The 16,293-nt window shown below is 43.7% G+C and overlaps 1 protein-coding gene across 1 annotated transcript in view; it reads right to left on the minus strand.

Moving 5' to 3' along the window:
* Window positions 1-16,293, minus strand: part of LOC117511380 (transcription termination factor 1-like) — a 59,451-nt gene that overhangs the window by 38,251 nt on the left and 4,907 nt on the right. The window contains exons 4-8 of the mRNA XM_034171431.1: window positions 13,239-13,424; window positions 13,014-13,092; window positions 9,819-9,943; window positions 7,516-7,702; window positions 6,706-6,801 (exon numbers count right to left, since the gene is read on the minus strand). Of these exons, the coding sequence (XP_034027322.1) occupies window positions 6,706-6,801; window positions 7,516-7,702; window positions 9,819-9,943; window positions 13,014-13,092; window positions 13,239-13,424 (673 nt within the window). The remainder of the gene's footprint in view (window positions 1-6,705; window positions 6,802-7,515; window positions 7,703-9,818; window positions 9,944-13,013; window positions 13,093-13,238; window positions 13,425-16,293) is intronic.

The raw sequence follows: 16,293 nt of genomic DNA on the forward strand, positions 1-16,293 counted from the left end.
AAACTCCCTTTTAACAGGAATAAACCTCCAGCAGAACCAGGCTCAGGGAGGGGCAGTCTTCTGCTGGGACTGGTTGGGGCTGAGGGAAAAAAACAGGAAAAAGACATGCCGTGAAGGGGGGCAGAGATCGATCACTAATGATTAAATGCAGAGTGGTGCATACAGAGCAAAAAGAGAAAGAAACAGTGCATCATGGGAACCCCCCAGCAGAGAGGGTGTCTGTCTCCCTGATCTGAATTGGGAGCTGGTTCCACAGGAGAGGAGCCTGAAAGCTGAAGGCTCTGCCTCCCATTCTACTCTTACAAACCCTAGGAACTACAAGTAAGCCTGCAGTCTGAGAGCGAAGCGCTCTATTGGGGTGATATGGTACTACGAGGTCCCTAAGATAAGATGGGACCTGATTATTCAAAACCTTATAAGTAAGAAGAAGAATTTTAAATTCTATTCTAGAATTAACAGCAAGCCAATGAAGAGAGGCCAATATGGGTGAGATATGCTCTCTCCTTCTAGTCCCCGTCAGTACTCTAGCTGCAGCATTCTGAACCAACTGAAGGCTTTTTAGGGAACTTTTAGGACAACCTGATAATAATGAATTACAATAGTCCAGCCTAGAGGAAATAAATGCATGAATTAGTTTTTCAGCATCACTCTGAGACAAGACCTTTCTGATTTTAGAGGTATTGCGTAAATGCAAAAAGGCAGTCCTACATATTTGTTTAATATGCGCTTTGAATGACATATCCTGATCAAAAATGACTCCAAGATTTCTCACAGTATTACTAGAGATCAGGGAAATGCCATCCAGAGTAACGATCTGGTTAGACACCATGCTTCTAAGATTTGTGGGGCCAAGTACAATAACTTCAGTTTTATCTGAGTTTAAGAGCAGGAAATTAGAGGTCATCCATGTCTTTATGTCTGTAAGACAATCCTGCAGTTTAGCTAATTGGTGTGTATCCTCTGGCTTCATGGATAGATAAAGCTGGGTATCATCTGCGTAACAATGAAAATTTAAGCAATACCGTCTAATAATACTGCCTAAGGGAAGCATGTATAAAGTGAATAAAATTGGTCCTAGCACAGAACCTTGTGGAACTCCATAATTAACTTTAGTCTGTGAAGAAGATTCCCCATTTACATGAACAAACTGTAATCTATTAGACAAATATGATTCAAACCACCGCAGCGCAGTGCCTTTAATACCTATGACATGCTCTAATCTCTGTAATAAAATTTTATGGTCAACAGTATCAAAAGCAGCACTGAGGTCCAACAGAACAAGCACAGAGATAAGTCCACTGTCCGAAGCCATAAGAAGATCATTTGTAACCTTCACTAATGCTGTTTCTGTACTATGATGAATTCTAAAACCTGACTGAAACTCTTCAAATAGACCATTCCTCTGCAGATGATCAGTTAGCTGTTTTACAACTACCCTCTCAAGAATCTTTGAGAGAAAAGGAAGGTTGGAGATTGGCCTATAATTAGCTAAGATAGCTGGGTCAAGTGATGCCTTTTTAAGTAATGGTTTAATTACTGCCACCTTAAAGGCCTGTGGTACATAACCAACTAACAAAGATAGATTGATCATATTTAAGATTAAAGCATTAAATAATGGTAGGACTTCCTTGAGCAGCCTGGCAGGAATGGGGTCCAATAAACATGTTGATGGTTTGGATGAAGTAACTAATGAAAATAACTCAGACAGAACAATCGGAGAGAAAGAGTCTAACCAAATACCGGCATCACTGAAAGCAGCCAAAGATAACGATACGTCTTTGGGATGGTTATGAGTAATTTTTTCTCTAATAGTTAAAATTTTGTTAGCAAAGAAAGTCATGAAGTCATTACTAGTTAAAGTTAATGGAATACTCAGGGAGAGAAGCTGCAGAGAGGTGTGTAAGACTACAACTCTGCTTCCTGGTCCCAACCCTGGATAGTCACGGTTTGGAGGATTTAAGAAAATTGGCCAGATTTCTAGAAATGAAAGTCAGCAAAGAAAGTCATGAAGTCATTACTAGTTAAAGTTAATGGAATACTCAGCTCAATAGAGCTCTGACTCTTTGTCAGCCTAGCTACAGTGCTGAAAAGAAACCTGAGGTTACTCTTATTTTCTTCAATTACTGATGAGTAGAAAGATGTCCTAGCTTTACGTAGGGCTTTTTTATAGAGCAACAAACTCTTTTTCCAGGCTAAGTGAAGATCTTCTAAATTAGTGAGATGCCATTTCCTCTCCAACGTACGGGTTATCTGTTTTAAGCTACGAGTTTGTGAGTTATACCACGGAGTCAGACACTTCTGATTTAAAGCTCTCTTTTTCAGAGGAGCTACAGCATCCAAAGTTGTCTTCAAAGAGGATGTAAAACTATTGACGAGATACTCTAACTCCCTTACAGAGTTTAGGTAGCTACTCTGCTCTGTGTTGGTATATGACATTAGAGAACATAACGAAGGAATCATATCCTTAAACCTAGTTACAGCGCTTTCTGAAAGACTTCTAGTGTAATGAAACTTATTCCCCACTGCAGGGTAGTCCATCAGGGTAAATGTAAATGTTATTAAAAAATGATCAGACAGAAGGGAGTTTTCAGGGAATACTGTTAAGTCTTCTATTTCCATACCATAAGTCAGAACAAGATCTAAGATATGATTAAAGTGGTGGGTGGACTCATTTACATTTTGAGCAAAGCCGATAGAGTCTAATAATAGATTAAATGCAGTGTTGAGGCTGTCATTCTCAGCATCTGTGTGGATATTAAAATCGCCCACTATAATTATCTTATCTGAGCTAAGCACTAAGTCAGACAAAAGGTCTGAAAATTCACAGAGAAACTCACAGTAACGACCAGGTGGACGATAGATAACAACAAATAAAACTGGTTTTTGGGACTTCCAATTTGGATGGACAAGACTAAGAGACAAGCTTTCAAATGAATTAAAGCTCTGTCTGGGTTTTTGATTAATTAATAAGCTGGAATGGAAGATTGCTGCTAATCCTCCGCCCCGGCCCGTGCTACGAGCATTCTGACAGTTAGTGTGACTCGGGGGTGTTGACTCATTTAAACCAACATATTCATCCTGCTGTAACCAGGTTTCTGTTAGGCAGAATAAATCAATACGTTGATCAATTATTATATCATTTACCAACAGGGACTTAGAAGAGAGAGACCTAATGTTTAATAGACCACATTTAACTGTTTTAGTCTGTGGTGCAATTGAAGGTGCTATATTATTTTTTCTTTTTGAATTTTTATGCTTAAATAGATTTTTGCTGGTTATTGGTGGTCTGGGAGCAGGCACCGTCTCTACGGGGATGGGGCAACGAGGGGATGGCAGGGGGAGAGAAGCTGCAGAGAGGTGTATAAGACCACAGCTCTGCCTCCTGGTCCCAACGCTGGACAGTCACAGTTTGGAGGATCCAAGAAAATTGGACAGATTTCTAGAAATGAGAGCTGCTCCATCTAAAGTGGGATGGATGCCGTCTCTCCTAACAAGACCAGGTTTTCCCCAGAAGCTTTGCCAATTATCTATGAAGCCCACCTCATTTTTTGGACACCACTCAGACAGCCAGCAATTCAAGGAGAACATGCGGCTAAACATGTCACTCCCGGTCTGATTGGGGAGGGGCCCAGAGAAAACTACAGAGTCCGACATTGTTTTTGCAAAGTTACACACCGATTTAATGTTAATTTTAGTGACCTCCGATTGGCGTAACCGAGTGTCATTACTGCCGACGTGAATTACAATCTTACCAAATTTACGCTTAGCCTTAGCCAGCAATTTCAAATGTCCTTCAATGTCGCCTGCTCTGGCCCCCGGAAGACAATTGACTATGGTTGCTGGTGTCGCTAACTTCACATTTCTCAAAACAGAGTCGCCAATAACCAGAGTTTGATCCTCGGCGAGTGTATCGTCGAGTGGGGAAAAACGGTTAGAGATGTGAACGGGTTGACGGTGTACACGGGGCTTCTGTTTAGGGCTACGCTTCCTCCTCACAGTCACCCAGTCAGCCTGCTTTCCCGACTGCCCGGGATCTGCCAGGGGGGAACTAACGGCGGCTAAGCTACCTTGGTCCACACCGACTACAGGGGCCTGGTTAGCTGTAGAATTTTCCACGGTGCGGAGCCGAGTCTCCAATTCGCCCAGCCTGGCCTCCAAAGCTACGAATAAGCTACACTTATTACAAGTACCGTTACTGCTAAAGGAGGCCGAGGTATAACTAAACATTTCACACCCAGAGCAGAAAAGTACGGGAGAGACAGGAGAAGCCGCCATGCTAAATCGGCTAAAAGCTAGTAGCTACGCAACCTAGCGGATTCCTAAAAACACACAAAGTGAATAATGTGTAAATAATTTAAAGGTGATTCAGCAGAAGGAGTGCCCCAATCAAGGCACCAAACAGGCCATGAAGCAGCACAGGCAACGCACGACAACAGCGAACGCACGACAACGGTGCTAAAATAAAATAAAAATCAACTAAACACGCTGTGGAGCAGCACAGATAACGCACGACAACAGTGCTAAAAGAGAAAAAAAAAATAAAATAAAAAATAAATAAATAAATAAAAAGAATAAAAACGAAAGCGTTAGCAAGCTAGTTAGCTTGCCAACGCTGATGAAAGTTAGCTGATAAAAGTGCTCCGTCGCGATGTTTCGACCGTTAGAGGTCTTCCTTAGGCGTTGGAGCACAGTAAAAAAGTAAAAAAAAAAGTAAAAAGGTAAAAAAGTAAAAAGGTAAAAAAGTCTTGAAAAAGACTGTTAATTCAAGTCCAAAGCAGCAGGTAGCAGTCTCTGTGTAAACAGTCCCAACAGAGAGCCAAAATTCTGATGCCAACACGTAAACCAACACGTATCTCGTGATCGTGATTACTGTTAACTGTTAATACTTGAATCTTGCTATTTGCACATTATTTCATTTCACTTCATACTGTAACTGCACCTTTATTGTTACTTTACTTTTTAATGCTTTTTTTTTTTTTTTAATGCCTATTTTGACTATTATTATAGACACCTGGTGAGAGCAGCAAAGAAAAGAATTTAATTGCACAGGGAAATACGTTTCTTACTGTACATATGACAATAAACCTTTTGAACCTTTGAACCTAGTGAGGGGTTTTACAGCCTTAAAACGTCTATAATAATTGTAAAAAATAACGCTGACTACGTCGCGGTTTCGCGTATTACGGGCTATTTTTTAGAACGTAACTCCCGCGATTAATAAGGGATCACTGTAACACTTTATTGATTATATGCTACAAAACAATTGATACGACGGCCGCTTTTGACGCTCTACTGGCACGCGTCATGATTGGTGGAGTTCTTTTTCATTGCCGTCTTTCCGGCTTCCATGTCGTAAAATGAGGGTGTGTCTGAAGCGGAGTCTGACTGACTATTTATGGGCGTGCTTATTATAATTACAATCGTTTCCACCCACCGCATTTATCAAGATCACGTCAGGCGTACGCCGGAAATGGGCAGGTACGCGCTGCTTGATACATGTCACGGTGACTTTGGTGTATTTCAAGTTTACGCCCTAAATTTACGCCACAAGTGCGCAACATTGATACATGAGGCCCAATGTCACTATGATCACGCCCTGCTTGTATGTCACAGTTTGACTGAATAAAATGATGCTGAGCACAGGAAGAGAGTAAGGTGGAGACTGTGTGCTCCGAGACTGCTCTTCCCTTTGCAAAGCTGACAAAAAAAGATTTGCTGCATCAGTGTCCATTCTTTCTTAAGTGTCTAAAGGTGTTTGACCCTGACACTCAGACCACATGCAGTCGAGTCCACAGCAGCTGGCGCCCTCTGCTGGTGCCTGGCCTCCTTGATCTAGTAAACACCAGCTTTCAGTCAGATTATTCAGAATTTTTAAAAGGGTTAAATTATTTTTAATTGATACGTTATTAAAATTAATTAAAAAAAATCAACAGCCTCTGTAGTTTTGTCATTAATGGGGAAACCAGCAGGTTGTTTGTTTTTGGTACCTGGGCCTGGTTTCATAAAAAGATCTAATCTTGTTTAGTCGAATAAACTCACTTAGACGACTAATCTTTTGACGTTAGTCATTGCACAAAGTGCTTAGTTGGCTCAAGTTTGGTGTTAGCGGAGTAAAGTTTTAAGCCTGCTACAAAGGAGGCTAAGCTTATTCTAGTTGACCAATCTTCAGTATCTGACTTCAAACATGGCAGCTATCACATACCACCACTTGACGGAAGAGGAAGAAAGGACAGCCTCGCGGAGGGAGCAGGTGTTCCCGTATCAGAATAACCCACAGGAGATGGATGTGAAGGCCAGGAGCACTTCTCCCGCGGTGCAGCAGAGTCGTCCATGTTTGCAACAGACGATCAACCCGGAAGTAAACAAAACTCTCACGCATTGGAGGCGTTTCTTGGCAACATCACTCACAAGGCCGCTATACGCGTGAAACTCGCTGCCTGATGTAAAACGGCTAATCTACAAGTTTAGCCATTGATGTGAAAGAGTTTGGACGGCTAATGTTGGAGTGCTTTATGAAACCAGGCCTGCTTATTTCTGATGTAAATTTGGAGATTTCAAGACTCTGTTTTGGTGCCAGCCTCAAGTGGCCACTCAAGGAACTGCATGTTTTATCTTCTCAGAGTAAACGCATGGTTTGTGCTGTTCAAAATGAGAGGGCAGTGCATGATCTATGACATCTGACCTCCAGGTGACAGATTCACATACGTGTGGATGAGGTCAATTTTGGCCTGAAGACCATCTTGTCCTCGTGTGAAGGTCCCACACTGATCTGCTGCCAGCTTAGACTTCAAAAGGGAGAACCTGAAGCAGAGACAAACAAAGAAAGGTCAGTCACCACGGGAGCAGTGTGCGCACGGTGCCGGTGCCACGCTGTACCAGGATCATAAGCTACACTGCAGCGTGTACGGAACAAAGGCAGGTGGAACGCAGGTTTTATCAAGTTCAGATGACAACGCAGCAGATTTGAACAAACATCTGCTTTGTGACTACACTTCCAGTGTGACATCATCATGTTCATTTTGTGATGTCACACTGGCTCCTCCCCAGATGTCCACACTGAACGTGCGAGGTGAAGACGTTTCCGCTGCTCAAACCACCAGCAGGCGCAGCAGAACCAAAGGAACTTCTGTCGTGCTGCAGCGTGCACGTGGAAACGGTTCCTGTTTGAGTCACTGACGCTCTGCACTTAAACCACGCTCGCGTGCACGGTTCTCCGCCGTGCTGAACACATGGCGCGTCGTTTATACCCTGGTTGCCCGTGCACGCCGGGCACAGGAGCAAAGCTAACATGGGCAATATCTGCTGAATAAAGTGCAGCCTTGTTCCATTTTTGTTTTTGTCCCTGGAGCTCAGACAGACACACGTCATCACACAATCCAGATTCATGTGCACAGACCGCTTCACTGTGAAGGAAGATAAAAACTGATCAGACCGTCTGTCTGAAGTTTACCAACAGAATCCCGCACGGTCAGAAACCTACATCTGAATCATCCCAGACTCAGGTCTGGAACTCACCATTTGAGTCGGCACTGGACCCAGGACCTGGTTCCGACCTGCTGGCTGATCTGCTTCCAGGGCAGGTTGTTGCAGAGCTGATCCTGGGACAGACCCCGTCCATGGTGGACCAGAGTCTCCAGATGGGCTCTCACAGCTGCCTTCAGCCTGGACGTCTCCTCTGGAATCCAGGTCCCCCGTCCTGTAGCTGGACTCACACACAAGCCACGTTTCAGACCTCACCACTGGACCGAAGATGTGTCTAACACACGTGCACCCCACGGTGCCCCTGAAATTAATATATGCATTAAATTAAATTATTTTGTTTTTTGTTAACTAAAGATGTTTTAGAAGAAATAAGTGACTGTATGTAAACTTCTGATCCAGAAGCCACTTTGTCAAACAAATTTCAAGTTTCAAGTTGTGGAATTCTGTGAACTTTGTCATTTTATTTGAAGGTTCTCAGACTCTAGTCCATCTCCGCCATCCTGATTGGACACATTGGGGAGATTTTTTAAATCTGACTCAAGCTGATTTGAGAATCCAAAAATAACTCAATGCTACAATACCCTCGTATGAGCCCTGTGCTCTTGATAATTTGTGGTTTAATTAATTATTAAGATCCTACTGTCTCACGTACAATTTCTACATGTTGAATAAAGCCCCTCCATCAATCAAAAACAATATTTACATTTTAATGGCATCTGCAGGAGGCTTTGCACGTGTGCATATATGAGCTTTTGACAAGAGCAGAAGTTGTGCAAATCAAGGAATATTTGTAGATCGCCCTCTGTGCATTTGTAGGTAATAATGAGACAAATTAGAGCCATAGACATTTTGAATTAGCGTGCACGCTAACTCAAAAATGGTTCAGAAAATGGCATTTTCAGCTTCAGAAGTGTTTATTTCTCCTTAGCGCTTACATAATAAATGAGAAAGGTGTTATTTCTAGCCAAAAACTAAGTGAAGTTAGCAGCTAGCGAAACCAGGAAGTGACATCACCATGCTTGTGGGCTTATGTCCACAAGATCATGCCATAAAATTGGGTCAGAATGTGACATTTTAATGTCTTAAAATACCTCTTACAATATGTCCAGGGTAGCCATCTTTGAACTTGTCCAAGGTCTGTGTCCCAAGAATGTTCCCTGTGAATTTGAAGCCTGTGGCAGTAACAGGACTGGACTTATGCTGTACATAGACAGATGGACAGACAGACGCCAGGTCTTCTCAATACCTGATGGCCATATGTTAGCCATCAGGTAAAAATCAGAATGTTTATGGCTGCTTCTGCACAACGTGAAACTGGTCACTGAGTCCACATGAACTCAGGACACTTTTCAAACCTTTAACAAATCACACGAGTCCTAGGTCAAGGTTTTGTTTCCACCTGCTGTGTGTCCAGATGTGGCAAGACAAAACAAATGTTATTTTCCAATGCAAACTGTTTCAACATTTACCAAAAAATATTTATGCTAAATATCAAATGTTCACACGGCAAACCTTAAGACAGACAAATGGACAATTTCAGTGAGTCCTAATAAGACTCTGTGTCTGTCAAAATTCTTCAGAGACATTCTGTGACTCCATAGTAGAGAAGCTTGAATCTTCGACTGGACTGGGTTGCTTGACGTGAGGACGTTTCACTTCTAATCGCAGAAGCTTCCTCAGCTAAAATTCTTGCTCTGGTCATCTGACTTCTGTCTTGACTCTTGTAGAGAAGAACCCCAGTCCAGTCAAAGATTCAAGCTTCTCTACTATGGAAACCACCTAGACAACTGAGAGCCTACACAGAAACATTCTGTGACTCATTTCTGTCCTCTGCCATCCATCATGATTAACTCCAGAGGTTTCGCGACTCTTCTTCTGCGATCATCAGCACCTTCGACTTCGATCCAATAGTTGGGACATTTTTTGAGAAATTTAACCCAAAGACCAGCTTGCCAGTCCTTTGTTCTGCTCACACATCTCACACGGTTTCTGCTTCATTCTTTAGTACTGTGTGGTTTCCTCCCACAGTCAAAAACCTGCTTATTCAGGGTCTGCTCCTTTCTCTGCCCCTGAGCAAGGCAGCGTCTCTACATCTGGAGTTGGTCCCTGGGCATTGGGCTGTGGCTGCACACTACCCCCAGTGGTCAGATTGTGTCTGACTGTAATGAGGATGTTTAAATGCAGAGGACACATTTTATTGTTTGTATGTATGTACAATGACAATAAAGGCTCTATTCATTCAATCAAATAACACATAAATCATATCAACTCGCCCCTCCTCCATCAGGAATCTGTGCTGCAACCCAAAATACCAAGAGTCAAAGGTCAGGACCTACCGATGGCAGCAAAGCGTTTCTCCAGAGATGCCACGCTGCGATCCATTTTTGTAGCGATGGTCTTCCAGTCATTACCATGGAGCGTCTGCAACTTTATGAGAGACCGGACCTCCTTCTTTGAGAACCTGAAGGAGGACACAGTTGGCTACATTTAAAGACCAGACATCCATCGTTCTTAAAGAACATGAAGGAGGACACAGTTGGCAACAGTTAAAGACCTGAGGTCCATCATTCTTAAAGAACATGAAGGAGCACACGGACGGCTACAGTTAAAGACCTGAGGTCCATCGTTCTTAGAGAACATGAAGGAGGACACAGTTGGCTACAGTTAAAGACCAGACGTCCATCGTTCTTAAAGAACATGAAGGAGGACACAGTTGGCTACAGTTAAAGACCTGAGGTCCATCGTTCTTAGAGAACATGAAGGAGGACACAGTTGGCTACAGTTAAAGACCTGAGGTCCATCGTTCTTAGAATACATACGAGGGCTGTCAATAAAGTAACGGTCCTTTTTATTTTTTTCAAAAACTATATGGATTTCATTCATATGTTTTTACGTCAGACATGCTTGAACCCTCGTGCGCATGCGTGAGTTTTTCCACGCCTGTCGGTGACGTCATTCGCCTGTGAGCACTCCTTGTGGGAGGAGTCGTCCAGCCCCTCGTCGGAATTCCTTTGTCTGAGAAGTTGCTGAGAGACTGGCGCGTTGTTTGATCAAAATTTTTTCTAAACCTGTGAGACACATTGAAGTGGACACGGTTCGAAAAATTAAGCTGGTTTTCAGTGAAAATTTTAACGGCTGATGAGAGATTTTGAGGTGATTCTGTCGCTTTAAGGACTTTTCACGGTGCGAGACGTCGCGCAGCGCTCTCAGGCGCCGTCTTCAGCCTGTTCAAGCTGAAAACCTCCACATTTCAGGCTCTATTGATCCAGGACGTCGTGAGAGAACAGAAGTTTCAGAAGAAGTCGGTTTCAGCATTTTATCCGGATATTCCACTGTTAAAGGAGATTTTTTTAATGAAAGACGTGCGGACGGGTCCGCGCGTCGGGACGCAGCCGGCGCGGTGCGGCGGCACAGGAAAAACACCTCCGTTGGAAGCCTTAAGGACAAGTTGGAACATGTCCTGCCTGTTAAACAATTTCTCATATACTCACTCCACTGAAAGCCATCAAAAGCCGCCTGGATTTTACAAATGGTTATCAACACGGAGGTGTTTTTCCTGTGCCGCCGCACCGCGTCGGCTGCGTCCCGACGCGCGGATCCGTCCGCACGTCTTTCATTAAAAAAATCTCCTTTAACAGTGGAATATCCGGATAAAATGCTGAAACCAACTTCTTCTGAAACTTCTCTGTTCTCTCACGACGTCCTGGATCAATAGAGCCTGAAATGTGGAGGTTTTCAGCTTGAACAGGCTGATGACGGCGCCTGAGAGCGCTGCACGACGTCTCGCACCGTGAAAAGTCCTTAAAGCGACAGAATCACCTCAAAATCTCTCATCAGCCGTTAAAATTTTCACTGAAAACCAGCTTAATTTTTCGAACCGTGTCCACTTCGATGTGTCTCACAGGTTTCGAAAAAATTTTGATCAAACAACGCGCCAGTCTCTCAGCAACTTCTCAGACAAAGGAATTCCGACGAGGGGCTGGACGACTCCTCCCACAAGGAGTGCTCACAGGCGAATGACGTCACCGACAGGCGTGGAAAAACTCACGCATGCGCACGAGGGTTCAAGCATGTCTGACGTAAAAACATATGAATGAAATCCATATAGTTTTTGAAAAAAATAAAAAGGACCGTTACTTTATTGACAGCCCTCGTAAAGGAGCACACAGACGGCTACAGTTAAAGACCAGACGTCCATCGTTCTTAAAGAACATGAAGGAGGACACAGTTGGCTACAGTTAAAGACCAGACGTCCATCGTTCTTAAAGAACATGAAGGAGGACACAGTTGGCTACAGTTAAAGACCAGACGTCCATCGTTCTTAAAGAACATGAAGGAGGACACAGTTGGCTACAGTTAAAGACCAGACGTCCATCGTTCTTAAAGAACATGAAGGAGGACACAGTTGGCTACAGTTAAAGACCAGACGTCCATCGTTCTTAAAGAACATGAAGTAGGACACAGTTGGCTACAGTTAAAGACCTGAGGTCCATTGTTCTTAAAGAACATGAAGGAGCACACGGACGGCTACAGTTAAAGACCTGAGGTCCATTGTTCTTAAAGAACATGAAGGAGCACACGGACGGCTACAGTTAAAGACCTGAGGTCCATTGTTCTTAAAGAACATGAAGGAGCACACGGACGGCTACAGTTAAAGACCCGAGGTCCATCGTTCTTAAAGAACATGAAGGAGCACACGGACGGCTACAGTTAAAGACCCGAGGTCCATCGTTCTTAAAGAACATGAAGGAGCACACGGACGGCTACAGTTAAAGACCCGAGGTCCATCGTTCTTAAAGAACATGAAGGAGCACACGGACGGCTACAGTTAAAGACCCGAGGTCCATCGTTCTTAAAGAACATGAAGGAGCACACGGACGGCTACAGTTAAAGACCCGAGGTCCATCGTTCTTAAAGAACATGAAGGAGCACACGGACGGCTACAGTTAAAGACCCGAGGTCCATCGTTCTTAAAGAACATGAAGGAGCACACGGACGGCTACAGTTAAAGACCTGAGGTCCATCGTTCTTAAAGAACATGAAGGAGCACACGGACGGCTACAGTTAAAGACCTGAGGTCCATCGTTCTTACAGTACATGAAGGAGGACACAGTTGGCTACAGTTAAAGACCAGACGTCCATCGTTCTTAAAGAACATGAAGGAGGACACAGTTGGCTACAGTTAAAGACCAGACGTCCATTGTTCTTAAAGAACATGAAGGAGCACACAGTTGGCTACAGTTAAAGACCAGACGTCCATCGTTCTTAAAGAACATGAAGGAGCACACAGTTGGCTACAGTTAAAGACCAGACGTCCATCGTTCTTAGAGTACATGAAGGAGCACACGGACGGCTACAGTTAAAGACCTGAGGTCCATCGTTCTTAAAGAACATGAAGGAGGACACAGTTGGCTACAGTTAAAGACCTGAGGTCCATCGTTCTTAGAGTACATGAAGGAGGACACGGATGGCTACAGTTAAAGACAGAAGGCCCATCCTCCGAGAACCTGAAAGAAGACACCAGCTCTCACCTTCCCACATAGTTCTTCTCGTCAAACATCTTCTTGGTTCTTGTGAAAACCTGATGGCATGTCCTGGGGATTCCCTCAGCTGGAGACATTCAAAGAGATAAAGATGGTATCATGTCTGTCAGTATTCATCTGACTGAGATGTTTTGATAAACACAATGACAGTTGGACATCACTGGACACAGATAGTCACAGAGTAAAAACAAGGCAAAGAAAGAGACACAGTACCAATTCTGAGCAGGAAGCGGTGCTGGACTCTCAGCCTCCGGATCTCAGCCTCCTGCTCCTTAAACCTCCGTGCGAAGAGCAGATGATTGGCTGAGCTGATGCCCGTCAGAATCAGGAAGTCAGCAACATTCTGTCTGATTTGCTGATTTTCCTGCTCAGAGAAACGTCCACGCCGCAGTGACACACCTGGAGGAGAAGAAGAGCATCGCCGCAGTCATGTTCTACTTATTTACACATGAAGCCAAAAGCAGAAGAGTGGGCCTGGTAGGGACACGGCTCAAAGATAAAGCAGCATTAAAGGTGCCGCTAAAATACATGACGAAGTTTGAGGTTTTTTTTTTTTTTTTATTTGCTTTGTGGAAATATGCACTTATTTCAAAACTGACAGGTTTGAATTACAATAAATGTCTCTTTGTGTAATGACACCAAAGCAGAGAGAAACATCAGCAGGTTGATTTCCAGCAGCAGTAACGCAGCAATAACCAGCAGGAAGCCCACTGAAGACAGGCCGCACAGTAACGGGATCCATGAGGGGACGAGCAGAGCGACCATCCAGCAAACCTGGCCGAAGTCCAGACAGTCAGCAAACACACCAAACAGTGTCTCCAGATGGCAGGACAAACTCAGCACGTAAAGGGCCACACAGGACACGGACCGAAGTCAGCAGCAGCAAGTCAAACACGGAGGAGTATCACAAGGAATCCAACCTCTCAGACTGGAGAGCCACGAAGGAGGGCAATATGGGCTGCGTGACTTACATGTGCTGCCACCTAGTGGCTAAAATGTGCTTGTCACCGCATTACAAACTGGGAATTTGGTCCAGTGTCTCAATCTGCTCTGATCTCTTTAAAGTGCTGAAAGCAGCTGACTGATCTCTCTGCCATTTGCAGCAGAGATATGAAGAAAATGAGAAATATATTTGTTATTTCTTTAATTATTTGACTGATATTGTAAAATAAAACAAAAGCACAACACTATCAGCTTGAAATATGATGGAATTGGTACATTTTTCAGAAAATTTTCAGTTCATTTTTTGGAAAATCCGTGCTGGGTGGAAGAGGAAATTTGCAAAGCTGGGTGGTATGGACCGGCGCTGCCCACCACAGCTAGAACCCTGGCTCCAAGGTACTTCTAGGAAACAACAATTTTCACTGTGGATGATGCTGGCTGCGGGTGGAGGCCCCCAGCCGGTCCTTCTGAAGTTAATTATTAGTTCCTTTGTTTTTTGGAAATTAAGGTCCAGGAAGCTGTCAGCAAACCATTTAACAAACATGGACAGAGCGTCCCCACGGCCTGACTCAGAAGCCTGAAGAAGCAAAGCTGTATCATCTGAGAACTTCACCACATAGCTGCTCTCCTGACCTGCCCTACAGAATAAAAAGCAGGGGAGAGAGGACACAGCCCTGAGGAATACCAGTGTTGGACATATGACTGTTCACTAAGACCCACTGGACTCCATTTATTACAAAATTGAAGAGCAGCAACGAAACCTTACCAGGCAATTTAAAATGAGAGCCTCAATTAAAACATGAGGCTGCATTTTATTAAAAGCTGATGAAAAGTCAGCAAATAAAAGTCTGGCAGGAGATCCTGGCTTTTCCAGGTGCCTACAGACTCTGCCCAAAATAAAAAGCTTTTCCCGGCCTGGTAGGCAAACTGCAGCGGATCAAGTTTGCCCTCAGTTAAGGGGACGACTTCCTCTTTCAGGATTTTTTTCAAATGTTTTCATCACCAAGGATGTCAGAGCCACAGGTCTAAAATCATTCAGATCCCTCAGTTTCTTTGACTTTGGCAAAGGAATTATAGTTGCTGTTTTCCAAACAGATGGACTCTCACGGCTATCAGCAGACATCTGAAGAAGCTGAGTGACCACAGCACTGAGCTGGATGGCACAGAGACGCAGAGGGTTATGGGCCTTTAAATACATCCAATTTGACCAGACTTTGAGCGCCTCCTATATTCAGCGCCATCGATCCTCCAACCAAATATGTATGCAAGATGAAAATTTGCCTCCATAAGCCATTTGATAGGTAAACTAGCTCGGGGACTTGATGGTGCTGAATGTTACACCACTTGAAAGATGGGAATTTAATGAAATATCAGTTTTTGCATATTTTTGCTTTGAACTTTGATGACCCCTAGCAAGGTCACCGTTTGGTTTTTGGTTGAAAACTTTTGGGAAAGTTTGTTTCTTGGCAGGTTCCATCTCAGAGCCAAGTTTTGTTGAAATCTGAGTCAGCTTGAATCACAGCCCGCCTGATCCTTAAAACAACTGACTCTTAACTTCAGTGAACAAAGATGTGACCATTTCCTGGTCAATCACAAGGACAGAATTAACAAGGGACTCCCTCAACACAGAAATATTATGAAGGAAATCAGTTCTGGAAATCAAACATCTGCCAAGTCATTCCCACTCACATCACCAACTGTAACAGGATGCTTAATTTGGGTGGACTTACTGATGGATGCTGTCAAAAGAATTGCAAATATACCTATCAATTATATATGTCTTTGATTCTCTCTTTCATATACACACACACACACATACATATACATACACACACACGGTCTGTTAGAAAATTAACGGACCTTTTTATTTTTTTCAAAAACTATATGGATTTGAATCACGTGTGATTACGTCAGCCAAGCTTGAACCTTCGTGCGCATGCGTGAGTTTTTCCATGCCTGTCGGTTGCGTCATTCGCCTGTGGGCAGGTTTTGTGTGAGCACTGCGCCACCCCTCTCGTCGTCGTTTCATTGCGAGGAAATGGCGGAATGATTTGGGCTTTTTTTCCATCAGAATTTTTTCAGAAACTGTTAGAGACAGACAGCTGGAAACCATTAGAAAAATTTTGATGGCTTTCGGTGAAAATGTTACGGGCTTCACAGAGAATAAGGAGTGTTACTATCACTTTAAGGACAACCCACAATGGCACACTGCGTGCCGCGCTCCACAGGCAGAAACCACCAGATCATTTCTAAACGGATCGCTGTGTGGATCTGGGACCGTCGTGTGCAATTTCTCTGGTTATCACAAGAGCTGGACATCAGTCAT

The sequence above is a fragment of the Thalassophryne amazonica genome, chromosome 5, assembly GCF_902500255.1.
Source record: "Thalassophryne amazonica chromosome 5, fThaAma1.1, whole genome shotgun sequence".
NCBI classification, from domain to species: domain Eukaryota; kingdom Metazoa; phylum Chordata; class Actinopteri; order Batrachoidiformes; family Batrachoididae; genus Thalassophryne; species Thalassophryne amazonica.